General features: G+C 52.4%; 9 protein-coding genes across 9 annotated transcripts; 4 read left to right on the top strand and 5 right to left on the bottom strand.

The window, feature by feature from the left end:
• The first annotated feature begins 128 nt into the window (after window positions 1-128).
• Window positions 129-1165, top strand: CC84DRAFT_1138671 (mitochondrial hypoxia responsive domain-containing protein). Its single transcript, XM_018176205.1, has 2 exons — window positions 129-357; window positions 411-1165. Exons 1-2 carry the CDS (start codon window positions 293-295, stop codon window positions 847-849), a joined length of 504 nt encoding a protein of 167 aa, XP_018040632.1. The 5' UTR covers window positions 129-292; the 3' UTR covers window positions 850-1165.
• A 3180-nt stretch (window positions 1166-4345) lies between these two features.
• On the bottom strand, window positions 4346-5113 carry CC84DRAFT_1213613 (uncharacterized protein; the record flags this gene model as incomplete). Its single annotated transcript, XM_018182549.1, has 1 exon — window positions 4346-5113. The coding sequence occupies one exon, from the start codon at window positions 5111-5113 to the stop codon at window positions 4346-4348; it is 768 nt and encodes a 255-aa protein (XP_018040631.1).
• Window positions 5114-6694: 1581 nt separating this feature from the next.
• Window positions 6695-8849, top strand: CC84DRAFT_1161241 (uncharacterized protein). The gene is made up of 4 exons (XM_018177684.1): window positions 6695-7568; window positions 7622-8138; window positions 8188-8578; window positions 8628-8849. Exons 1-4 carry the CDS (start codon window positions 7110-7112, stop codon window positions 8674-8676), a joined length of 1416 nt encoding a protein of 471 aa, XP_018040630.1. The 5' UTR covers window positions 6695-7109; the 3' UTR covers window positions 8677-8849.
• Window positions 8780-9686, bottom strand: CC84DRAFT_1193781 (Thioesterase/thiol ester dehydrase-isomerase). The gene is made up of 2 exons (XM_018181324.1): window positions 9389-9686; window positions 8780-9291 (listed from the first exon to the last, which is right to left on the bottom strand). The coding sequence occupies exons 1-2, from the start codon at window positions 9478-9480 to the stop codon at window positions 8889-8891; spliced, it is 495 nt and encodes a 164-aa protein (XP_018040629.1). The 5' UTR covers window positions 9481-9686; the 3' UTR covers window positions 8780-8888.
• Window positions 9687-13808: 4122 nt separating this feature from the next.
• Window positions 13809-16343, bottom strand: CC84DRAFT_475996 (uncharacterized protein). The gene has a single exon (XM_018186417.1). The coding sequence runs from the start codon at window positions 16151-16153 to the stop codon at window positions 13946-13948; it is 2208 nt and encodes a 735-aa protein (XP_018040628.1). The 5' UTR covers window positions 16154-16343; the 3' UTR covers window positions 13809-13945.
• A 586-nt stretch (window positions 16344-16929) lies between these two features.
• Window positions 16930-17701, bottom strand: CC84DRAFT_1236763 (uncharacterized protein). The gene has a single exon (XM_018183883.1). The coding sequence runs from the start codon at window positions 17270-17272 to the stop codon at window positions 17021-17023; it is 252 nt and encodes an 83-aa protein (XP_018040627.1). The 5' UTR covers window positions 17273-17701; the 3' UTR covers window positions 16930-17020.
• A 224-nt stretch (window positions 17702-17925) lies between these two features.
• CC84DRAFT_1112407 (carotenoid oxygenase) lies at window positions 17926-20455 on the bottom strand. Its single transcript, XM_018175318.1, has 2 exons — window positions 20105-20455; window positions 17926-20052 (listed from the first exon to the last, which is right to left on the bottom strand). The coding sequence occupies exons 1-2, from the start codon at window positions 20146-20148 to the stop codon at window positions 18027-18029; spliced, it is 2070 nt and encodes a 689-aa protein (XP_018040626.1). The 5' UTR covers window positions 20149-20455; the 3' UTR covers window positions 17926-18026.
• A 146-nt stretch (window positions 20456-20601) lies between these two features.
• CC84DRAFT_1112403 (Lycopene beta-cyclase) lies at window positions 20602-22715 on the top strand. The gene is made up of 4 exons (XM_018175317.1): window positions 20602-20739; window positions 20794-20893; window positions 20940-21325; window positions 21374-22715. The coding sequence occupies exons 1-4, from the start codon at window positions 20717-20719 to the stop codon at window positions 22632-22634; spliced, it is 1770 nt and encodes a 589-aa protein (XP_018040625.1). The 5' UTR covers window positions 20602-20716; the 3' UTR covers window positions 22635-22715.
• A 472-nt stretch (window positions 22716-23187) lies between these two features.
• Window positions 23188-24642, top strand: CC84DRAFT_1138657 (family A G protein-coupled receptor-like protein; the record flags this gene model as incomplete). Its single annotated transcript, XM_018176204.1, has 3 exons — window positions 23188-23289; window positions 23390-23640; window positions 23693-24642. Exons 2-3 carry the CDS (start codon window positions 23577-23579, stop codon window positions 24640-24642), a joined length of 1014 nt encoding a protein of 337 aa, XP_018040624.1. The 5' UTR covers window positions 23188-23289; window positions 23390-23576.
• Window positions 24643-25763: the final 1121 nt, after the last annotated feature.

The raw sequence follows: 25763 nt of genomic DNA, 5'->3' as shown, positions 1-25763 counted from the left end.
GGCGTGTATCTCGGGATTAAGGCGAGGTTGAGGGCGTGCCTGGAGGGAAGCGCGTCGGCGGTAGGAACAACGTCAGTGCCGACGCGCCGAGAGTGGTGAGATAATCCATCTATGCAGCTCCACCATCGCGGCCGACGTCCAACGACACACGCTCAAGCTCCTCCAGAAAGCGCAGCTTGGCTCAGAGGGTCTAGACAAGCCCAATTCCGCATGTGCACCCTGTGAAACGGGACCACAGCTTCCTACCCACCGCACCCAGCCCACGCGACACCTCCGCCACCTCCGCACCACCATGTCAGGACCGCCGCTGCCGGGCCCAAACAGCGCCCCGCTGCCCTCGTCCTTTGACGAGAACGAGTATGTTGCACGGCGTCCTCAGCATGCTACATTTTGACCTTAATTCCCAACAGAGACTTTTACAATGAGAACCGCCTCGACAAGATTTGGCGCCGCCTCCGCGAGGAACCCCTCGTCCCCTTCGGCTGCGCCCTCACCGTATGGGCCATCGTCGGCGCCACCCGGTCCATGCGCAAAGGCGACCACAAAATGACCAACTTGTTCTTCCGCCGACGTCTGTACGCCCAGGCCTTCACCATCGCCGTGCTGGTCGCAGGAAACGCCTATTGGCAAAAGGACCGCGCCAAGCGCAAGGACTACGAGAAGCTCAAGGCGGAGAAGACCAGGATGGAGAAGAGGGAGCGCTGGTTGAAGGAGCTCGAGATGCGCGACGAGGAAGAAAAGGCCTGGAAGGAGAGACTGGCCAAGGGCGTGCGGAGAGAGGGCGACAGTCTGACCGATCTCGTAAGGGAGAAGACGGAGGAGCTGAAGAACTTGCGGGGTGGCAAATAAGCAAGAAGACAAAGAGATGGACGGATCGACGATGTGACTCAACTCGCGAACGACACCAGCGTTCGTTGTACATACTATCAGGCGTGTAAGAGTATTGGTTTGGTCTGCAAAATGCTTTGGGGAAGGATGGTAATGGCACATTCTCTACTTGCGTTTCCCAGTCATTCTTTTATTGAACGAGGAAATCAGTGAAAACATTACATTTCATCGTCTCGCAGCTTGCAGTACGCTCATATATGCTTACGAGGAGCACAAATACAAATGTTAAATGTCAAAGGTGCACTTAGTGATTAGGCTTACATCCAGTCACTAGTCCAAAAAGCAATCCACAATATCACAAACTTTCCTTTAGCTATGTAGAGCCGACCGCCTCTGCATTCAATTACGAAACTTCCGTCGTACCACACCGGCAGACTTTGCACATCAAAAAGAAGTAGCACAACCCTGCGTTAAGGCTTGATATTCCACACAAGAACTGACAGACATCATGTCAGCAGTACAGCCGCCACCTGCAACTACTGCGCCAACATATCCTTCACGTGACTTTTTCTAACCCGCAGCATAAAGAGTTTCGTTATTGTTTCGAACATCTTCACCCTGACGGTTTGATAGCAGACTCTCCTTCCACTGGAAAATCTACCGCCTCAGCCACGAGTGCAGCCTCCCGACCTGAGATGGGTGGGACTTCCATCACTGGCTCCACTGCTCAAACTATGAACTCAACCGTCACCCAGTCGACCACTGCTCAGCCTCGTAGTATTACCGCTAATCCACTGTCCATCTCGGCTCTGCATGCACCTCTTCCTCCCAATCTACCAAGACAGTCATCCAGCCGACGCTAGTGAAATTACGGGGCTCATCCTCAACGCGCCCAAGTACGATACAGTGGACTTGAATACTTGCAGGATTCTCAGGGTTTTCTCGTTCATAAATCGCAATTGACATGCAATGACCGAGCCTGGGTCTCGGTAGCCCTCCATGTCCTTGTGGCCAAGTCCTCCTACATCAAGGGCGAACTCGTAAGTGAAATGTCCACCTCTGTTACCCTCCAGTCATCATCCTGCAATGGATCCAATCTGATTTCTCCCGATTCTCCCTGTAGACAAAACACAGCTACCAGTGGTGTTACTGTAAACGTTTCCTGAAGAAAGTTGAATGTTCACGTCGAGGACAGTGGAGATGTAGCGGTGAGTCATTGCGCCATTCAAAACCTTTAAGTCATGATCTGCCGATAAGTCTGGATATGCCCACGACCAAGATGGACCTATGTGATCAATGAACGTCCATGGGCTGGGACCCCAGATAGAGACTTGCAGCGATACTCGTTCGTCATCGTGATGTTGTCACTATGTAGAGTGCCATAAATCATCCGGCACAGAGCGCATGGAAGTTCCTCGTTCCACCAGCCCGCCAGGTACTCATCGTTGGTGTATGAATCTCTTGGGCTAGGCCTGCAAGCGCCGCAAGTCTATCACTCTGTTGAGTGATGTGACTTGTACAGTAAGTCTAAAAAAGCGATTGCCAAATTGATGGCATCTCCATTTGTAATTCATTGGTCCAGAATTTGCAGTTAGACCATGGTGTGTCAGAATCCATACCGGCACTGGTGGGCATCCGAGGGAACCCTGTAGGATATGTTTCGCACGCATGTAACGTGCGGCACTCCCAGAATAGCTGCGGTGAGAAATGTCACGTGGGAGAGCTCAGAATTTGTTCTTAAAAAAACCCTTCCCGGCGATGGTAATCAGCCCTGGATCTAGCAAGGTGGTATGTATCTTCCTCCATAGAGTAGACATAGTGACGTTTGTGTACTCTCCACTGGATGCGTGTACTGTACTGTGTCATCATGCGTGGGTCGCGGCATTTATACAAATCAGGAGAGTGATTTTGCATACCGAGTCTCTGTTGACTCGTTTCATGACAGAAGACTCTGCCATCCAATCTTCGGGTGAGCCTCGCAGAATGTAGAGAGAAACAATCCAGAGGAAGCTAATACCCAGTCGACGTGTGAGCATGATAGTATCTCAAAACGTAAGAGAGATCTTTCATCGATATAGCCCGCATCAACTATTTTTTGTTCTACGTTGTTAGGCCAAGTACCGTCTTGGCCGCCCAGACATGGCTGATGGAGGTATAGAGGGGTGGAGATATCTGTTTAGACAGGTCGAAATTACCACTAGTCTAGACTCCACGGCAGGCCAGTTATGGCCGACATCGATCAAACGTGTTGGCAGCCAAGATCTCTGGTTCCGAGCGCGGCAGTCTTCATGAGTACTGACACAGTCGAGAAACCAGCGTATGGCAAGAAAGTGGCACTGATCAGACACTGGATCCGAGTGCATAAGTTTAGCTGGAGCTTTAACATGCCTGGGGATGTTTGGTTTTGCGCCTCAGTACATGCGCTCTGATCAGATTGGGATTGACTTACTTGCTTAAGATCCCAGTCAATGATTAAAAGGTCAGGGTGCACAGAACCATCCACAATTGCCCAATAGTCCAACCCGTTATATTAGTCCTCATTTTTCCCCGCCAAAGGATGAGGCAGATAATAGCACTCTCAACGTTCCCAACCTTGCGGCGAAGTAATTTAGTTAAATTGCTCCATACAAGGAACACAGGTGGCACCCAGCGTGTGCTGACGCTAGAATGTCTTTTCTGAGTCGGCGATAGCGTGTCCTAGTTGCATCAATAGAAGTGTCTGAACCCAACTTTTTGTCGGGTGTCCAAACTGTTCTCCGCATGAAGAACACCGTGACATCGTGGATAACCACAGTATCTTCGTGCGATATATCGTTTGCGTATAATTATTGCGGCTAATCTGTTGCGTACGTTAAAGCTCGAGAAATGTGTACTTTCCCGTGTTACAAGGGTGACAGATAACACAGCTCACTGCTGGCGATGAGATCGATACGTGGTGTAGCTGAGCACGGCCGATCACAACCCCGCCAACATGCTCTATATTCATCTCTTGTTAGCAGCCGACCTATTCTGGGTGTAGTGTGTCATTGACCCTTCCGGCTTACAAGAATATCGAGAATAGGTAGAGTAATGATTGAATATTATGATAGCTTTGCAACCTAGTCACGCACGAAAAATAGCACCAAATCCCAAGGATCTCCAAGAACACTATTTTAGGGAGTCCAGGTACAATCGAAAGCAGCTCAATCACTAGGCCTCTTTTTATGGCGGTTAATTTCTTACTACCTGCGTGAATTGATGTATGTACCTATGTTATGGTATCGACAATGCTTTCAGACAATCTGATCGCAATGTCCGTTACACCGGGGAATTATTACTGCCAGTCTACCACGTAGCTAAAAGTATCGATTCCCTACGTACAGGCGATCCAACCAATGACTGCGAAGTCTTTTGGCCGAACCTAGTTGATTTCGAGACCCTGAAAAGGTATAGTATCTCAACGGACATAAGCTTCCATCAAATCAAAGTGTACGCTTTGTTAAACTAGAACATGCTCTCCAGCAACATGAGCCAAAGCTCAAGACTTCAACATTCCATAGAGAGCCACCATGATCATCGCCGCCACGAAGACCATAGTCGCACAATCGGACAGGAAATCCACGTAGCCCTTCTCCATGTTCTTGATGGTCTTCTTCAGCGTCGTAATCTCCTCCTTAAGTCGCGTGATTTCGACAGATTGCCTACGTCCATGTTGAACGTGCTGCTCTAGCGCAGCAAGATCTTGGAGCAGATTGGTGTGTCGACACGGAGCTGCGAAGAGTAAACGGCGGCACAATGGACAGGTTTTGTTCATAGGCTTGCTCAGCCACTTGCGGAGGCACGCGGTGTGGAAGATGTGGCGACAGATACGGATCCGGATAAAGAGGCCCTCCTCGGGCTCATCCGTGTCGCCGAGCTCCTCCGTGTCGTCGAAGTTGAGATTGTGCCTCCCAACGCTGAAGACAACCCGCCAATGGGTGACGAGGGAGTTCAAGGTATCCTGCTCTGCAATGTTGAACACAGTCGTACCGGCGGCATGAACTGTACCCATGGTAATGATGCCCAAGTCAGAATGAGTGTCCGTGATATTCGCAGTGAATGAGGACTCACTGCCCTGTAGATCCTGATCGTCCTGGACAGGGGCAAATTCATGGCCATCCTCAGTCGTAGGCGAGTCATGCGGAACGAGTGGCATCATGCAGATGGGACAGCTATTTTCGCGGTCCTCAGGAACCTCGGAGAGTTGCTCTACACCAAGCCAGATGAAGTCTTCGCGAGTCGGATAGTCAGCTGTAGCCCTAGGCATGGTTGAGGTTGGAGCTAGTGATACATTTGGGTGTCTACACAGCGGAGTGTCACGGCATGATTGATGTTCTTGTGGGGTATGGAGAGAGTATAATGGTAAGTGAAGAGAACATTTGGCCAGTGTAAAGTTACGAGCTTTTCACCTTCAAACCCCTGAAATTCATAGTCACGACGTCACACATTGGGATCTTACAGCGCTCTGCCCAACTAAGTCTTCGCTGTACTGCTGCACACAATGCTCACTAACCTACAACAAAGGCAATGCTAAAGCGCGTGCTAGGAAATCCATCACGATGCCTTCACAACGACACTTCAGGCTCGTGGGATGATAACAGTATATACATGCTTCCTCTGCGGTAAAGGAATTCACACAAGGACCAGCGAACGAGAAAACAGCCTTTGTAGAGCAAAGGAGTCTTTTGCATTTCGAAACTCGAATCTCGTCATCCCCACGATTACGTTGAGGATGGCTCTCCCCACCTAATCGGAATTCATTGAGAACGAGGTGCGTGATTGTGGGGCTCCCGGCGAGTTCCAGTGCACGATCTGCTTGGACAACCGCGAGGACGGAGTGGTTCAGATTGACCACGATGGTAGATGCTGCTACTTCCATCGAGAGTGCCTGACCAGTTGGTTCTCTTCAGGCATTAATCAACGAGGCAATTTGTGTTCGACTATCGGCATGCTGCATCGGCCATCATTCGAGCGGTGGCCCAAGAAATTCTCTCTTGGCCAGAGACCGGACCGGAAGCTACGCCGCTCCAACGCCTTCTCACTGTTTGGGCGTTGAGCTTTCACCATTGTACCCCTAGAGAGATCGATTCCGATCTGACTGTTCTATTCGGGCGTATCAACTTCCTCAAGTCGCGATCTAAATGCGGCGCCCTGTCGCGTGACGAGCGACGGCAGCTATCCCTCCGGGCCACGAGAGATGCATTCCTCTCTGGCTCGCATGCCGGCCCACACGCTAGTCCCATTGAAGTCGCAGAGGGATTGCTTGCGTTGCTGAATCGCAGCCAGGCACTGGTCGCACAAGCTGGAGCGCTGCGTGGCGACCATGATGGTTGTCTTCTTGCTCCGCCCGTCCCTCGGCTGCAGCTACCTGAGCCTGATCTTGGTGAAGACGATCTTCGGCAGGTCAGGCTGGCACTCGCAGGTCTGGAGAATCAATTCGTAGTCGTCGCTCGTTCACATGTGCAGCAATATTCGGGAGGACTAGATCCTCGTGTTCTCGCCAACCGCGCACAGAGGTCTTTTCGAATGATGCAATAACATCCATGCCTCACAGTCTTCTCACCTCCTCGTTCCCGTGATCATCTTTGTTCGTTTGCTGATTCTGACTCGTTCGTTCCACCGACCATCGAGCATGGAAAGCATGGCTGAAGTGGAGATGACTGCAAGTGGGAGCAAGAGAAGGCGTGGCACGACGGGCATTTAGTCGTGTGCCTGGAGAAGGAGCGACACTGCCCCACCTGCCTGCAGGATGCGCCAGCGGCCCGAGGCACCCATGTCTTCCTTTCGCTTGCTGGCCTACATGGAAGGATTCTGTTCCCCAGCTCACGACAGCCAAGACTTGCTCAGGTTCCTGACCTCACCCATTCTCTTTGGTCTGCCAGTGGACGGGTGGTGGATGTAAAGATGGACACTAAAGAGCTAGTCAGAGGTAGCGCGCCGACAGTCCAGCCGGGACAGGCCCACTAGCGACTCCTTTTCCGCAGCTCCACCACGTCGCGGCTCTGTGGCTGGCCGCGCGGAGACTCAGGGCGATCCGACACTTGCAACATGGCTCCAACTCCTGACAAGCCGCTGCGACGGCCTTCCTGCAGCGCATCTTGAGCAGCCTCGGACCTCATGTTGTTACTACCGCCTGCGTACAGCACCTGGTACTAATCGCCGCCTTGGAGACGCCGTTTGGCTCCGGTTCGCCCTCCGGTTGTGCCATTTGTCCTCGCGCATGTGCATCTTCACCTATGCCATTGTTGTAGGTCTTCTCGAACATGATTCTCAGACGGCGATGCGGCGCTTCGGACTGCCTGGCCTGGTTCTTCATCTCGGGCATCGCGCTCGTCTTCTTCCTCATATGCAGCATCCTGTACGGCACGCGCACCGAGAACCCCTCCCTCCCGCAAGCGGTGCAGGAGGTGCTCCCCGCCGGCCGCTGCCTCTGCCAGCAGTCGACCACGTTCAACTGCGAGTCTTGCCTGGACTGCGCCGCGCGTCCAGCAATCGTTGCCAATGCCACACACGCCCTGGAAACATGGGAGTTTGACTTCCGCCGCGACGGCAGCAACTACGGGCTGGACGAGGACCAGTGCGCAGCGGCGTTCCCCGGCCTGTTCGAGGACATTGAGCGGGCCAAGAACTTCAGGAAGGGCAGAGGCCTGGTGACACAGAAGAACCTGACGGATTTCGAGCTCACCAAGGGCATGGTGCGCGCCATGATCCACGACGGCCAGGTACGCTTGCCAGAGAGCGCCCGCACAATCCCTCGCTGACGCACATGCGATAGCTCTACATCCTGCAGACATGTCTCGTTGACAACATCAATCGCCAAAAGGCAGTCGCCTCGCTCGCCGCCCTGCACCGCGCCATCTCGGCTGCCCGCGACCGCCCCGCCATTGCCAACATCGAATTCGTCCTCAGCGTCGAAGACTTGCCCGCGCAGCCCGAAAAGCCCCTGTGGATGCTCGCGCGCCGTGCACAGGACGAGGACCTGTGGCTGATTCCCGACTTTGGCTGGTGGAGCTGGGACATGCCTGCGCTCGGCGCCTTCGACGAGGTCGCTGACGAGGCCATGCAGCGCGAACGCCTTGAGCCGTGGGACGCGAAGAAGGAGAAACTCGTATGGCGCGGCAAGCTGAACTTTGCCCCGAAGCTGCGCAGGGCGCTGGTCGAGGCTGCCAAGGGCAAGTCCTGGAGCGATGTTGGCCAGGTGAAGTGGGAGGATACCGAGTTCAAGGAGCCCGGCGCACACTTCTTGGGACCCGTGGACCAGTGCAGCTACATGTTCATTGCGCACGCCGAGGGTACGATGTCCCTAGACCCAGATTGGGATACAAGGACTGACAGATGCAGGACGCTCCTATTCCGGCGCCCTCAAATACCGCCAGCTCTGCCGCTCCGTCATCGTCTCGCACAAGCTGCAGTGGATCCAGCACTACCACTACCTGCTCCTCGCCTCAGGCGCCAAGCAGAACTACGTCGAAGTCGAGCGCGACTTTTCCGATCTGTCCTCCACCATGGATGACCTCTTGGCGCATCCCGAGAAGGCAAAGCGCATCGCCGACAACAACGTGAAGACCTTCCGCGAAAGATACCTGACAGGTGCCGCCGAGGCTTGCTACTGGCGTGCATTGGTACAAGCGTGGAAAGAGATTAGCTTCGAGCCTTCCTTATATGAAACGGTGGCAGACGGGCAGAACAAGGCGAGACAGCAGAAAAGAGGCGTGCGATACGAGACTTTCATGTAAGTCATCCTCTAATGTGCACTGAAGTAGGCACTGACAACCCCGCAGATTGTACGACTACGAATCGCAAGTAACATTTCCTCAGGTTGCGCAGTAAAACATAGAATGGGTGGTCATTTGATTAAGATGCATAGGCTTAACGCCGCTTATGGTCGCAACGTTGTCAGCGTTTGATATACCCTATTTCTACATTTGGGAAGGCCAATCTGTTATAGATGGATGCATATATTCTAGAAACCATTATACGTGTACACGATGAAAATACGAGTCATCGAATATCACCTTGAACATGACGTTGCTCACCAGCCTCTAAAGCCTACTCCTCTCCCTCAACCCCGGCTGCATCAGCTCCCCCAGCTTCTCCCGCACTTCCGGCTCCAGCCCCTCTTTCGGCGCCTTTCCACCATCCCTCATAACCCATATCTGCACAAATCCGCCTACCGCCTTTACCACGTCGTCCCCTTCCTTAAAGAAGCCCACCTCGTACATGACGCTGTTCTTCCCGAGCTTGACAACACGCAGGCCCAGCTCGAGCATCCCTGGATACTGTAATTGCCCGAAGTAGTCACAGTATGTGTTGGCGACGAGCGCCGTGCGCGGGTATGTGGTCGTGTTGTAGCCCACCCGCGTCATGAGGTATTCGTTGATTATTGAGTCAATTAGGACGCCGTAGATGGGGTTGTTGAGGTGGTGGAACATGTCGTTGTCGGCCCTGCCATTTGATTGTCAACACGCGTTCGATCCAAGGAGAGACCATAGTCACGTGAGACAAGTTCGCCCGCGTACAATCGATTGATCTGGGTTCTTACCATCTTGTTCGGTAATCCAGGCGATACGGATAGTCCTGCCGTTTCCTCAACTTTTTTGAGGCCAGATCAAGGCCCAGTGTAGTGTCTGGCATTTTGCAAATTGCGTCCCAGAATGAAGACGCTGGAGGGGTGCGATGATGAAGCTGGACAGCCGAGGTTGGTGTTGGACCCTATTTCTTGGCGCTGTGGCATTGCAGTCCGTCCACCACATTCGCAACCAACATTATGTGAGATACGAGCTATCATCTACACTTGCGTCTGATTTCTGAGGTTTCGACACCCTTCAATGAAACAAAAGCATATCTATCTACGGAACCCCAAATATGCGTTACGATGCAAGATGAATCGTCTGGTCCGTGGACATTGGAAGATGCGAGAATACGCTACGCCCGGGCGTGCTGAGCCATGCATGTCTAGACACAGTAGTACGCACAGATATCGATCAAATCAGCATTCTGCGCATGGTCACACCTCAGCGATGGCGGGCACCCACCTTGCCGCTGGTACAGTTGTAAATTGCTGAGCGAACGTGTTCGGCCTTTATTGCTGCTGACTTCGTGCGGACTATCAGTTCTTTCATGTCTGCAGATGAGGTCAGCGCAACATCGCACCCGCGTCATTTGGTTCAGGCAGCTGTTTTATGGTGAAAGAGTGGGATTCGGTTAACAGTGGCTTTGCTCGTATCAACTGGTTGAGGGAAAAGCGCGGTGCATTCTCGTTCCCGAGCCCATGGAGACAACCTTCTGACATAGCAAATTCTCTGTTTTGATACATATTAACGTGAACGGCAAGCGAACCGGCCAGGCAAGCGAGCCGGCCAGGCAAGCCGACCACCCCACCAAAATTGCGCGACTCTTTACTTTCAGCTGCAATGTCTCAACAACACAACAGAGAAATACTCCCTTATGAGGATAGAGTTATCCTAGCTATTCAAGCAATAAAAGAAGACGTGTCCTTAAGTGAGCGACGCGCTGCAGCAATCTATAACGTTCGTTGAAGCACCCTCCATGACCGACGCGCCGGAACGACATCACGACGCGATTCTCAAGCCAATTCGTCAAGGCTTACGAAGTACGAAGAAAACACGCTTGTTTAATACATAAGAAAGCCAGATGCGTGAGGATTTGCGCCTACGCTAGGTTATGTGCGCGAAATGGCTAACCAACTGCTTGCTGTACGCGGTGGTGGCCAGGTTGGCAAGAAATGGGCCAGCAACCTCGTCCATCGCAAGCCTGAGCTTAAAGCTCAATTAACTCGATAGCGTAATCGCCAGAGAGTCCTATGCAGCGATCCAGCGGTCATTAGCCCCTAGTTTGACCTTGTATAGAACACAAAGAGGAAGTATGGTATTCTAGATGAAGATACCTATAACTTTAACGAGACTGGCTTCACTATAGGTGTTGCAGGAAGCGTAAAGGTTGTTACTGCTTTAGAGAGACGCAATCGGCCTATAGGCGTTTAACCTGGCAATTGTGAGTGGGTTACGTTAATCGCAGGAGTCAACGCGAAGGGCTAGGCTATCCCACCCTTCTTCATCTTTAAAGCTAAGAACCACGATAGCTCCTGGTATTATGACATACCAAAAGACTGGCGTATTAGGGTTAGCGACAATGGCTAGATAACAAATAAGCTTAGTTTAGTCTAGTTGTAGTACTTTATTAAGCATATAGAGGCCCATACGGTGGGTAGCCATTGGCTACTTATTATTAATGGCCACGAGAGCCACAAGTCGCTTGCGTTCTAGGATCTTTGTAAGAAAAGCAAGATTATTACCCTCTATATGCCTCCACACTCGTCGTACATCCTTTAGCCACTTAATGTGGGGTGTTTTGCGCCATTAAAGCGGGCATATGGGAAAGAGATTAGAGGCTTGGCAAATAGTTACATCAACTATATTGAAAAGAAGGCATTCCTAGCCTCCTTAAAGGAGGTATTTAGCGGCTCGTTTTCAAAGAAGAATATCCAGTCAAGCTTCCAAGTAACTGGTATAGTCCCACACAACCCAGATGTTGTGTTATCTAAGCTTGAAGTGAAGCCTCGCACGCCTACACCTCCTACACCAACGGCTGCTAAATGGAACCCTAAAACACCAAGCAACGCCCGTGAGATAGAGGCTCAATCAACGCTTATTCGCGATTGGATTCGGCAGCACAAGAGCTCCTCGCCAGCTTCTATTATTGAAATGCTAGACCAGCTGAAGAAAAGCGCCCAGATGATGGTGCATTCATAGGCGTTGCTAGCAGGTCAGGTCGCACGTCTTGAGAAGGCAAATAAGGCTGCATCTGAGCGCAAACAACGCAAAAGGAAGTGGATACAGAAGGGTGGAGACCTATCGAAGGTGGAGGCAGATGAATTAGTTGCTGAACAGGATGTTCAGGCACAACTGGAGGGGGAAACGCGCGATGGTAGGTCTCGAACAGGTGCAGGCAGAGGTGGCAAAAGGCACTGCAAAAGCTGTAGGGAGGTAGGACACAACTCGCGCACGTGCAAGAAAAATACTATAGATTGTCTTGTATAATATAGTAGCTCGTTGTGGTGTTAGGTCATCTATATACAAAGGTGCGCAATCTTGGTAGGGTGGTCGGCTCGCTTGCCTGGCCGGTTCGCTTGCTGTTCACGTTATCCGCGGCGAAATAAATGACTGTAGGCTCAAGCCTACAAGCTATGTTTTCCGGTACCTTCGCGCTGCGGCAGATTTGGCAGAATGATGGGTTCTACCTATAGTACAAGGCTGACAGATGGCCTGTATGCGCGAGCTCGCCATACAGCACTGATACCCTGTAAAAATGTCCATCTAGACTGTCGAGGGCGATCTGTGGCAGGGGCTCTTCTGAGCGCAGGCCCCACCACACCTGATTTGGTTGCATACCAAGTCGCGGTACTAACAAACCTATAGTATCTCTGACTTCGAGGCCACTAGCTGGCACCCTGGGCGGGACCTGGAAGGTGTCCAGTCCCTTGGTGCGCAGCACGTGCGGCCCGTGGGGAAATGTAGGTGTGAAACCAGCTAGAGCTTATGCCTCTTAATTTATTCTGCTCACAGGGATGTAGAGCACTGTGTCCACTACAAAATCTATTTCATTCTCCCACAGTATAAAAATGAAGTCGCGCGAGTTGATGATGGTGCAGCGTGTAGACAGCTAGCAAAACAGCACATCTGGGTACTATACAAGTCCGCAGTTGCCAGTATCCGCCCAGCGCACGCATCTGAGAGCCTGGAAACAGTCAGTAGGTTCGTTGAACTTCGCCTCATGCAGATGGTGGCAAGAATCTCCCCGGGAGGGCAAAGTAAGCGTGTGCACACACGTGCGTCACGATCCATTCGCGCGACCTCCTCTCCATGCCATTGCATGGTCGTGAACTCGACTTGGACTTGCTCGCCCAGACCCTGCCGACACAGGCGGCCACGTCCAGGCAATGACATGAAGTGTACGAAATGGCAGTGCCGAACTTTGGGTGAGTGCGAATGTGAGAATGCATGGCTCTACCTATACCTCCGACAGCTGCCAGTGCGGCCCGTCGTATATCTACATACCATCTATGCCTTGTACCGGCACCCGAACATCATGTGCTCAGGCACGCCTCTAATGTCGGCATGTACGACGGCGCGAGCACCCGTCTTACGATACGAGGTACAAGCTGCGACCTGTGGCGGAGCCCTCATGTAGCGTGGGGTAAGAGGGGTCATTATCCAGCGCCCGCCTAAAACGGCAAAGACTGCTTCTTTAGCGCCTGCTTGTGCACGGGAACCCTTCGTAGGGCTGTTCACCGATATCATGCGCTGGTCAGCTTTCCATTTAAAAGTGAAGAAGCATCGCCCAAACTACCCTCACTGTCAAGTCCTGTAGAAATTCAACAAGCATATTAAATTACAAGTTGACTGAGGCCTGTGCCCACCAATTGCCATAGGTATCCTCTACCCGTAGTCCATCCGCAAACCATGCGCCACGATCGTTGACTTTGATCACTAGACGCTGCTTCCAACCAAGGCAATCGGATTCGTCTTCATAACAATCAGTATTAAAAAGCGCATCAGCAAACATGCCCTTATCCGATGAGGCTATCATCGCCCTTGTAGCACTTCTTGTGACATGCGCACCGTTAGCGCTGTTGCTTTTTCGCTTGTACAGACGTAGAATACGAAGACGTAAGGACACCATCAATAATCGATTGGCCAGTATCGTTATTGACATAGAATAATCTAGGTCATCATGATCTCTTTCTTCCAGTACATGCCCCGAGCCAGTCTTACCATCCAAGCTCTTCTCCTCACGCAACATCATCTTGGCCACAAGAAAGACGTGTCAGAGACGGTTGGGCATACATCGCACGCCAGCACACAACAGTAGAGACCATGTTCGTGATCGGGCAAGACAGCGGATGCGCGCGGTAAGTAATTTGAGACTCTGGTACAAATCATGGCATCATTTGGTTCCAAAACCCATGACGACATCTCTTCGAGGGCTTCCACCATGTCAGCCGCCCCGACCCGGCTACTACAAGGCTCCCGCAAGAAGCCTTTTTCTAAGGTCAGCATCTCCCTCCCTGGGATGCTGTTCATTGGGGCCAGTGTCGCGCCAGATATATAGAATGAGTCAGCGTTCGCATTTTGGGGCCTTCGTCCATGGAGGGTACTGTCTGTGCTTCAGGTCGTCCGTCTGGCTCCAGGCCAGAAAGCAAGTCCGCCGGTGGAGGAAGATTATGAACTGCGCTTCGAGCGCTTGATACGGGGACATGTGGAAAGACAATGGTGGGAAGATTGGGAGTGCGCAGCATGGGATCGGATGAATGCTTCGTAATTGCTGTTAAGGTTCCCACAGTAGCATTGTTTGCGTGATGGTAAGGATCGGGAAGGCGCGACGAGGTGGTAGCATGGGACGAGGATGGCTGCGACGTCGAGGAAGGCACGGTGGAGTTTAACAAGGCCATGGGGTTGATATGCGTGGCATCAGTTGCATTGAAGATGCCGAGAGGTACGTCGCTAGCGAAGGGCCCCATTGATGGGAGGTTGGCAGCGGAAGCTGCACTCATTTGGGAAGGGTTCGCATCCGCCCATTCGAAGATGTTGCGATTCAGGATGATGGGACTACGGCTGTGGTCGCCATCTGCCTCCGAGTCAAGGTCGCCGAAGTCGTCTAGCGGGCCAGCAAAAGAAGTCAGGAAGGACTCACGCAGAGCGAGGGGCATGAGATTGGAATTGGAAGTGGCGATGGATGTCAGGCTGGAAAAGGAAGTGTCGGAGGCTGAGTCTTTCGCTCTGGACGAGCTCGGAGAGTCTTGACTCGTAATCGAAGTGTGAATATGCGCAGTTTCCTGGTTCTTTCCCTTCTCTTTCTCCTTCAGCATTGCTTCGGCTTTTGGTTTGAGCTTGTATCCAGCCTTGGCAAACATCTCGGGAAATCGAATGCGAAAACGGTCACGCAGGTCAGTCGGCTGGCGAGTGGAGAAGCCAAGGTCCTTGTCGTCCCTCATCAAATGCCAGGATGATGCGTACTTTTCGAAACCCTTCAGCAAATTTTCATCGTCTTGCTCTGTAAAGGCACGACGTTCGCGTCGATTGTTTCTGGCGAACGAGCCGTGTATACCCATCTCGCGAAGCTCTGCCGGCCCTTTCCGATGGGTGTCTACGCGGTCCTTCCGATAGTTGTCTCCCCGGGGTTTCCGCAACGAGACGATGGTTTCCAGGGTTTCCTGCGCAACGGGATCTGGATTGCTTGACATGCTCGACGTTGTAGAGGACGTAGGCGTGCTCTGTGAACTATCGCCAGGGGAATCTCCCTTGCGCTTCGGCTTCCTAGCCTTGAGGCCTTCTCCTGGGCAGCATGTGCGAAAGCGGTCCTTTAGATCGACAGCAGTGCGCTGATTGAAGGTGAAGTCGGGGCACTGAAGAATCTTCTTCCAGCTGCCAATGCCAAATCTGCTGACGCCGAGCAGCAAGTCTTTGGTTTCATGCTCCGACCACTTGTTCCTTTTCCGCAGCTCTTTGGTCCCTGTCGTTGTTGTTGGCGACGACGCAGAGCGGGTGGCGGCTGCCCGGCTCTCCTCATCGCTCGCAGAGGCCGAGGCGCCCTTCGCTGGTGCTTCGGTCTGAGCGTCTTGTTGCGCGACAGCCGTGCGGTCCCCTGGAGCTGCGTGGAGCGGTGTTTCGGTGGGCTGCTCCTTCCTCCTCTCTGGGCCGTTGGTGCCCCGCAGCGGTGCGCCGTCGCCGCGGTCGCGCCCAAAGGCACCCGACTCGCTTGTGATGGGCGGGAACAGCCTGCTCTGCGCCTGCGGAGGCACCTGATGCAGGCCCTGCAAGAGCGGCGGGATGCGCGGTCGCTTTGTGCTCTTCTTGGGCTGCTGATGCGGCTTCGGCAGCGTCAGCAGCGAGTTCTCGGCGCCTGTCGGCGGCGGACCGTCTGCCGGCTCGTCGCCTCTCTTGCGCTTGAGTGCCGCCTGCTGCTGGGACGGGTCCAGCAGCAGGTCACTCAGGCGGCCGCTGAAGGGCGTAACCGTGTTCAGCACGCTCGCGATCGGGGCGCTGGGCTTCTGCCGCTTCGGCGCAGCCTCTTGGCTCGGACTGTGCTGGTGGCGGTTCTGGCTCTGGCTCTGGCTCTGGCTCTGACCAGGCAGAGACGCCGTCGTCGGGGCTGCGTTCGCGCGAGCATTTCCATGGTGGTTTGTTGTCGTGGGCTCAACGGGGTGCGGCTTTCGCGGGGGAGGCGTCCGCGAGAGCGCGGTGACGGTGGGCGAGTTCCCCAGCAGCGTCGCTATTCGGGGCTCCATGCATGTGTTGTGGCTATCGCATTCGCCTCTCTCGCCATTTGCGTGTCGGCACGCTCCAGGAGCCTGTTGGTGGGCCTACACATAGTTGGTGGTACCACCATGGAGATATCCCGGCCTCGGCGATAGTGGCCATGCTGATAACGCACGCTCACCATGTAAGCCCGTGATATGCATCTCCGAATGCCTCTCTCGACACCCGATTCTTCTTTTTGATTTGCACGTAGATCTCCTAGTCGAGGCCAAACACGATCCATTCCAGCTTTTCTACCTTCAGGTACAGTGTTTCCCCTCTTGTTTGCTCATACTACACAGATCCATGCCTCAACAGCTCCGCAAAGGCATCTTTCCCACAATTCTTGCCCTCATTCTCCCACATACTCCATAGCACGCTCAGATGAATTGTGGCCGTCATAATTTATCCAGAAGGTACCCTCACCGCACTATCCTCGTCAGAACCCGCCACGTCCATGCATATGCCTCCTTCCAATCCTCCGTCTCCTGACCCGCATCTCTCCGCATTCCAAGCAATTCCATGATCCTCGGATACGGCCCTACACTTTTCACAAAACAATCAGCTGCCTACTTCTCCCCCAGCGCATCCCACGTCAGGACGTGTTGCGCAAAATACTCCGCGCAATTGAAGCCCTCATCCGCCTTGCCAAGCCAGCACATACTCTGGAACGCCAGCCTATATACTCCGGAATTGTGATTAGATCGATGGGATCCCACCCCAGCGGCTCGCTCACCTCCGGCCGACCCGCCTGCAGCACGAGCTAGATCAGTGGATGACTCATGATTGTCCTCTTGCTCTCAGCCTTATCTTTCCAGAAGTACAGCATCAGCTCGTGCTGCAGGCGGATGAACGAGTCACTTTTGCAGCACGCAACGAACTGATTTGCGGTTCTCTTTGGTGATGCTTGGGATTGCCAATCCGTACGGACTTCCCGCTTCCGTCAACTTATCCCAGCATATCCAGTCTGGGTGCCGCATGAGCAGTGTTCCAACGTCGACGAAGCACCCGCCGCGTAAGTAGATCGTGGCGCTGCGGACGAAGTCTGCCGTGTGCTGACCGGTGAAAGGACCAGTCATGGCATTTGAGGTAATGGAAGTGGGCATCATATTCGCAGAGACGTAGTTGACGAGATAATTGGGTGAAGTAGGGTCAGATTGGAGGATGCGGACTGTCTGCGAAGGCCTGTTGATACGTACCTAGTCTACGATATTGCGGCGGCACCATCTTGGTAAGTTTTTCGCGCCCGAGTGCCAGGAACCCCATATATTCTTTTCCGAGGTCACTTGGGTAAAGGTAGACACCGCCTTGGCAATCTCAGCATCGTCGCGAGTGGAAAGTGGAGACGTAGAATGGGAACTTTGAATGAAGAGGAGCCCATGGTGATAGTTTTGTCCCCGTTATAAGGCAGTACAGGTTAGAAGGGGTTGGAATGGTAGTTGAAGCCTTTGAATGTGAGTCTCGAGACGCAACGCAGCAGCAGTTCCTTCGACTCAACGCAGGTACTGATTTTCAGGCGCACCGCAGTCAGACTAGACCTTGTTTTCTTTGCTATTCCCAAATGCGATACCAGTTCTGCAGAATTCCTGGCAGCATGCACACTTCGCACATGTCCAGCATAGTGTAAGTCGCCATCATCCCACATTAAGCTCCGAAACAGATGAGCGTGTCTCTGCTCTTACGCAGACTGGGTAATACCTCAGCACTTGTTTATAGTATGCATGCATGTCACACCAAGGGAAATTATTACACGCGCACATTTCGTTGATAACATTATGCATTACTTTGTGGGTATCTATCCGCCTCAGATCGCACAGCCAGCTGCGCAACGGTACTAACTCCGTTCAAAACCAAAGGCTTAGCCTATCTCAGAGCATCTATCAAATAGTCCTTGACTTTCTTCCATGTTGTCCGCTTTCCCTCTACCGGCATATCTCTCAAAGTTTCTACTGCCCGCTGTTTTTGTATCTTCTCCTCACTGAACCAGTTCCCATGGAGACCATATGGTACCCTTGTAGGCAGATGTATCTTGCAGATTACAGTCCGCATATCCATAGCATCGAGTACCCAGAGGTCGCTAGTCGCATCAGGCTTGCACTCGCCAGATTCGTCAAGCTGTGACTCGTCGAACACGTAGAACAGAAGAAATCCGTCGTCTTCACTGATGGCAGATTGCCGAGATACGAACCGCGCTTCTTGCGCGAAGTGATGTGGCGGGAGTTCGAAGATGCGGATAGGATCCTGGGGGTTGTTGGCGGCGATAACTTCTTGAACAGAGCGTGTATCCAGGCATCCCGATACGCTGTCCGGAGGGGTGGCCTTCGCACGTGCGAGCAAGGTCTCAGCGTCCATCTTGACGATCACATCGATTTTTGTTGCTTTTCCTAGGGCAGCACCAAAAGAAGCGTTGGAGGTGCTGCAACCGTAAATAAAACGAGCAAACGACATTTCCACATCTGGAGCGACCGTAGGAAACTCGAAGGGAATGCTCGATAACGCGTATTGGTCGGTGATCTTGTTGGATGCGGTATTTGATATGTCAAAGCGGTAGTAATAGAGGCGGCACTGTTCTTCGTCGTCTTCCGAGATGGGTGGAGTTGGGGGACCATATTTTGCGAGATGATCTTCCGCTAGTAGAGCCGTACGTTCATTACTTGAAACCTTCTCTAGGTCCTTCACCCCGTCATCATCATCGTACTTCGCAAAGAAGGACATTCGCTTGTTATATTGCGGTCCCTTGTGATTCGGATGCGGCGGGGGTGTGAGGTTTCCTGCGCTGAATACCAAGGATGCGGAAGTCAGACGACAGGCCAGCATGTTAACCGCAACCGTGTGACCCATACTGTCCAACTCGTCCCAAGTATTTGCCGTGTGGAAAATGCAGCAACCACTGGTCTCGAACCAACGCACTGCCGAAGGAACCCGGCGAGGAAAAACTCCAAATCGAGCTGCCTTCTTGGGTTCATAGGCGACGATCGGCTTGTTCTTCATCATGTTGAACGGAGAGAGGGTGAGTGGTAGATCCAGAATCACGGTATGATGCCTGGAAACACCAAAGTCGTGCATCATCTTACCGCCCGAGCATCCCGGCACTGGGGCGTTCAGCAACTTCTTGTACGCCGATGGCTGCGACTGGGTTTTCGACTGCTCTTGCGGAAGGAGGGAGTAGTGGACGAATGGTGGAATGAAGTTGCAGTGAAAGAGCATCATTTCACCACTCGCAGGGTCGACTTTTGGATGTCCAGTGGTCCACTCGCGCATCCAGCTGTTAATTCCAGTGCCACCAAAACCAGGGCCGTCATCTCTCTGCTCTTCTATAGGCTCGCCTTCCGTCCGATTTCCATCGTACCACCCGACAGTCTCGAGTCCTGGAAGCTGAATGCGTATAGGAGGTCCGCTCTCGCATGTCGCCAGCGCCCGTCCGTCGTGATACAAGATGCTTGTATTGGCGACACTGATCCTCTTGATGGCTTGCGCAGAGCCAGGAAGATGCGACAAGAGAACCAAGATGGCGCTTCGAAAGATCCTCCAGAGAATTTCGACCATTCGTGCTACCGGGTTCACCAAGGTGGTGATACTTGGCATGACAGGCGTTCTCAACGTGCAATTTTCAAGAGTCGAGAGGCACAGATCGGTCAGGATGAATTGGTTGACAAAGCGTGGCGTAGGCAGCTTTGTACCGGCTGCAGCGCGATCAAACCAAACGCCCGTGAGCATGCCATCGCCGTCGAACCAGTGGGCGTCTCGCCCCAGGTCGGAATTGGATATGGGATTGCCGCCATTCCGCACGTACATGCCCCCTTGGAGCTCATCTGGCACGGTGCCCGAGTACTCGACAGGCTGCGGCGCTGAGGTTGTGGTTACCGGCGCAAAGTTGCCAGCCAGATAGCTACAGCGCCGTTAGTGAAGGGGACCGTCAGCTGGTGGCATCTTGCACGTACGGATGAGGTGCCCATTGCTTTCTCTCGTGTCCTCTGGCGGACATGGTGAGGTTGCGAGACTTGGCCACATTGAGCAGCAGTAGTAGAGGTAGCAGCGACGGGCGTTACCTGGCGCATGTCATTTGCGCGCCGAGGTGGAGCAGCACCAGGGCTCAAATCTCATGCTCGAACCTGCTGCGGGCGGCGTGCATGTGAAATTGGGTACATGTGTGCCGGCGTCGTCATCCGAGCGTGGCAGTCGAGCTCGCCAGGGCCCGGCAGCCAGCGGAACCTGCACGTCGAGATGACAGCAGCCTGGAACGATGGTGGTGCCCCGGCGTCGCGATCTCGTTGTAGGCCTGCATCTGGGGGTGATCAGCGCCGTTTATCCATGACGACATGTTTGAGCTTGATGCGCCGCCCCAAACCGCTTCGGGGCACGGCGCGTCTCCGCTAGCGTCCTCGCCGCCAGCGCGTCATGTCCGCCCCAACCGCTCCCCAGGTCTCGCAACAATGGCGTCTCATTCATCTGCTGCCGAACGGCTGCCCTCTAGCACCGTGCCCTGCGTTCGGTGCCCTTCAATCCCCGTGTTCGGCCGGGGGCACATGTGAAAGAGCGCTCATTGTTCCACCATGGGTTTCGATTATGCACTTGTGTACGTGAGGCTCACAGTTGAAGAATCGAGTTGCTACTGACCCCAGCTGTGTAGCCATGTCAAGTACACTGTCCCACCTGCCCTACTCCTTACACTGTTCTACCGCCCTTTGTTCACGCGATTGGACGTCTACAAGATTTTTTTTCTGGTAACAGTATGTACTTACGAGTGCGGATCGCGACTTTCTCTCACATCGATAGATCGCCGTCGTCTCCACCATACCCTGGGATTCGTATCTCATACGAACCGGCATCTGGAGCTATCCTAGCCATGTCATCGTTGGACCGAAACTGTTCGAAATTCCCTCAGAGGAAGTCTTCTTCTTCGTTATCCAGACATACAACACCTCATTGTTGTACATCATCTTGAGCAGACCAACTTTCCAACCCGCCTACCTTCGTGTAGAGCGACAGAAGTCCCACCCCCTTGGACCTTGCAATCAGCAATGGCGGTGGTATAAACGCCTTGGCCAGCTCGTGCTGGCTGTCTCCATCGGCTGGGGTTCGCATCTGGTTGTCGACAACGGTGTAGGTACCTACACCGGCCTCATCCTCATTTGGGCGGTTCCGTTTCTCTTGCTTTTATGGTAACGAAGCACTGCAAAACTTATAGAGCGACACTCACGATTGCACAGGAGCCTCGCATATCAATTCATCTTAGGATTACCACTGTCCAACACCCTCTTACCGATCGCGCTTCCAACTCTATATCTTTGGGTTATCGACACCTTAGCCCTAAAACGAGGGACTTGGGTCATCAGCTCCGGCACGAAATTTGGTATCCACCTCTGGGATGGCCTGGAGATCGAGGAAGCCCTGTTCTTCCTGTTGACCAACACCCTCATCGTCTTCGGACAGCTTGCGTTCGACAATGCTTTGGCCATCTTGTACACATTTCCACAACTCTTTCCCCGGCCGACAGTGCTCCCTTCACCAATCGCCCTTATCAACGCATTGTGTATATCTGCCTCCAGATACGACGAAGCGCGTTTGATTGGCCTGCAGGAGGCCGTCACCCGCTTGAAACGAAAGAGCCGAAGCTTTTATCTTGCTTCATCGACATTCCAGGGACAGCTGCGGTCGGATTTAATGCTGCTGTACTCGTTCTGCCGCGTTGCTGACGATCTCGTCGATAATGCATCTTCAGCCGAAGATGCGAAGCAGTGGATCGCGAGGTTGCAGCGCTTTCTAGACATTGCATATGGAAGCGCTGAGAAGGCTGATAAGTCGGTCAAACAATACGTTACAGACAGCTTTCCACAAGACACTCGATCCGCATTGCTACAATTGCCATGCTCGAGACTATCACGGCAACCTTTGCAAGACCTTTTGCGCGGCTTTGACATGGATCTCGCGTTCAACCGTGCACCTCCAATACAGACTGATGCCGACCTAGAAGTATACGCGCAAAGGGTTGCTGGCACTGTTGCACAAATGTGCAATGAGCTTATCTTTCACATCTATTGTACATCACTGTCATTGGAAGACCAACGTCGAATCATCCAATCTGGCAACCGCATGGGAATAGCACTTCAGTATGTCAACATTGCTCGCGACATCTCCGTGGACGCCAAAATTGGACGCGTATATCTCCCTACGACATGGCTGAAGGCAGCTGGAAAGACATACCGTTCTGTGCTGCACGACCCAGAGGGCACGGGGGTTGAGGAACTGCGTACGAAGCTTCTCGACAAGGCATTTGCGCTGTATGAGAACGCTCGAGATGCTATCGACGAGCTACCTGCCGAGGCCCGCGGACCTATCAGGGTTGCTGTAGAAAGCTACATGGAGATTGGTAGAGTTTTACGACAGAAAGGATATGCTGTCAAAGCGGGAAGAGCAACTGTGCCAAGATGGAGGCGCATAGGAGTAGCTTGGAAGACCCTCAACCAGTGAAGCTCTACAATTGATACCCAAACATATATTAAACTGCGGGGTCAGTGCAGCACAAGCACTGACCCACCGCCTTACTGAGACATTGATATTCACATCAAAGTTTCCTCCCCCAAATCGAGCGCAAGCGAGTGCATCACATGTTCACATGGATAAATGCAGAGTCGACTGCCTGCACATCCCGTTACTAGCAATGATCAGCCACAACGTTCAAAATCACTTAAGCAACACAAGCTCTGCATTACTTGCCAATGGGCTGCGGCGTGCAGTTTCGGTGCGACAAGCCTTGGATTCGCGGGGTAACTTAAACCAATCATATGCGAATAATTGATTCTTTATTCAAAGTGATGTAAAACCAAGCTCAGACGATCGACGTCAGTTCGAAGTAAGCTTTCGGCGTATTGCGGTCGCTAGGCTATTTGCCGCTAGTGCAATTTCCATGCCCCGGCGTGAAAGAGTGTTGATATCATCGTCGTCAAGGTTTGCAAGCATACATTTCCGCAAGTCCCATGTCGAGGGCGAGTAGAGCGACAGGCTCCTACCCCACTTCAAGGTCGTTCTACGACCTGAACATAGAATTCGTGGCAAAATGCTACAGGGCAAGTGGCGACGATGCACACAGTGTGAGCTGTTCGTGAAAATCGCGGTGTTTTACTAGGTAAGCCCCATCCTTCCGATGCTGTGGTAATGGTCTTACCTGGTGCATCCGGCGGTGGAGATCGGGAAATACAACGTGATCTTGGAACTGACGCTGGTAGGGATGGTTTTGTCGAAGTCAGTTTTCTGCAAGAGCGTTTCGCTTTCGTCATACCCCCAGAATCAGACCACAGGGACTATATCTTGTCTTGCAGCACCTCGTAGCATCATTTCGCCTTCTTATCTCAACACGGAGCTGTTTCATCCCTATTGTTCGACGATCAAATCAAAAACATCAAGGTCACCAGGATGGGTCCTCTGGGAGAACAAATTGCTCAACTTGAGCGCCGCAACAATGCGCTCCGTCTGAACGGTGAGCCTGCTCCTTGTCAGACATCTATCAAGACTTTGAGCTTACATCTCAGGAAACACCGTGAACGGCCGTACGGCAGATATCGGAATCACCACACGAGGCTCAGACTGGTACTTTACAGTATGTGCCGTGATGACTGTTGCCGGGTTCGCCTTCATGGGTCTCGCGGTGCGCAAGCCGCGTCACACCCGTATCTTCCACTACATCACGTCCGCCGTCGTGTTCACTGCTGCCATTGCATACTTCTGCATGGGCTCCAATCTCGGCTTCACGCCGGTTGAGGTTGAGTTCTTCCGCTCCGACCCAAAGGTTCGCGGCACATTCCGCGAGATGTTCTATGTGCGATACATCGACTGGTTCATCACGACGCCTCTCCTCTTGCTGGATCTGATGTTGACTGCGGGTATGCCCTGGCCGACTATCTTCTTCGTGATCTTCGCCGACTGGGTCATGATCGTCACTGGACTCATCGGCGCGCTTGTTACCTCGCGGTACAAGTGGGGGTTTTTCACCTTCGGCAACTTCGCTCTCTTTTACATTCTGTACCATCTCGGTTGGGAATCACGCCGTAACGCGAACCGCTTCGGCAATGATGTGGGCAAGGCATTCCTCTACTGTGGCTCACTTACCTCGCTTCTCTGGCTCCTGTACCCCATTGCCTGGGGTGTTTGTGAAGGCGGCAATGTCATTGCGCCTGACTCAGAAGCCATCTTCTACGGGATTCTTGACTTGTTGGCTAAGCCTGTCTTCGGCGCTCTTCTCATTTGGGGCCACCGAAACATCGAACCTTCGCGATTGGGACTTAACATCACCGATTACGACAATGATGTCGCTGTCCATGAGAAGCGTGCGACAAATGACTATGGGGTCCCTGTAACTGGAAACAACACTGGTGTTACCAACGGCACAACGACCGCGACCACTAGCGGAACGACTCCTGTCGCTGCCCCAGCTTCAGATGGCCTCGGTGGCAACGTTCCCACCCACAACCCCACGGTCTAAACCATCTTTTTGGCACTAATATCTCCCGTCGGACGACGGTAACGAGAAAACAAAACGACTAGTGCATGGTGGATTGGTCGCCCATAACACACTGATTGAGGATACAGTTATATTTTTTAATGACAGGACGGTGCTGGGAAAGGTATGAAATAATTATGGAAATTAGTGCGGGACTTTCCTTGCAATATTGTGTTCAATGTCCATAGGTAGCGTGAGTTAGTAGTGCTTTGTGGAAAGCGAACGTTCGCTTGATACCCCACTTGTTTCTTCGTAATTGAATCAAGATCGTTACATCCGCAGTCTTTGATCGCTCATCTTTCATCACACTGACTGAGACGCAAAGGCCTTTCGTATCGTAGAATCAAGATACCAGCTCGGTGAAGAAAACCGTGCCATTCAATGAGCCTTTTTAATGATGCTCCACGCTGCAGCCTCAGAGTCCTGTCACTATCAGACACACTCTCGGATTTCCTTATATATGTTTCGTGAAATTGTCAGTTCACAAGCCAATGAGACGTGTACTGACGATGTGAGATATGTTCTCGTAATAATGCGACGAACCTCCAGAACGGACACTGGGCAACCCGCACTCTGTCAATGTACCCATGTATGTCTGTCAACGTCAGACTATAGTGACCAGTCTTGTCGTAGGAGTCATAATTATCAAATGATCTCGTGGGAGAATTGAGGTTGCCCGTGTTCTAGCTAGTCACAGGCAAGCTCCACGCCGCAACGTTGACAGCGGCAATATCTCCAGAGCAGTGCGTGGCCTGCTAAGCTGTGTGAAGTTAATATTTTGGACTTGGAGAAATTAAAAAAAAAATCATTAAAAAAAAGAAATTAGCATATTGCATAATCTAAAGCCATAGAATTGGTAAGCTATCGTCTTCCTATAAATAAAATAAAAAAGTATATTTATGTTATGGTAACCCTAGGCTATCTAATAAGCATGAATATACTACTAGTAGTAGTATATCTATTAGATTCACACAGTGATTTAATAAATATCGGTGATCTGGAGATGAGATGGGTTGATTATTCAATGTGTTGGCCGAGGTTCTTATAACGAGCAGATCGCGAAGTTCGTTATGGTGTTGTGGCATATGGCGCTAAGGCCTAAT

Source organism: Paraphaeosphaeria sporulosa, assembly GCF_001642045.1.
Source record: "Paraphaeosphaeria sporulosa strain AP3s5-JAC2a unplaced genomic scaffold CC84scaffold_2, whole genome shotgun sequence".
NCBI lineage: Eukaryota > Fungi > Ascomycota > Dothideomycetes > Pleosporales > Didymosphaeriaceae > Paraphaeosphaeria > Paraphaeosphaeria sporulosa.
Note: the sequence above shows the minus strand (reverse complement) of the source record. Positions and strands in the feature narration are given on the sequence as shown.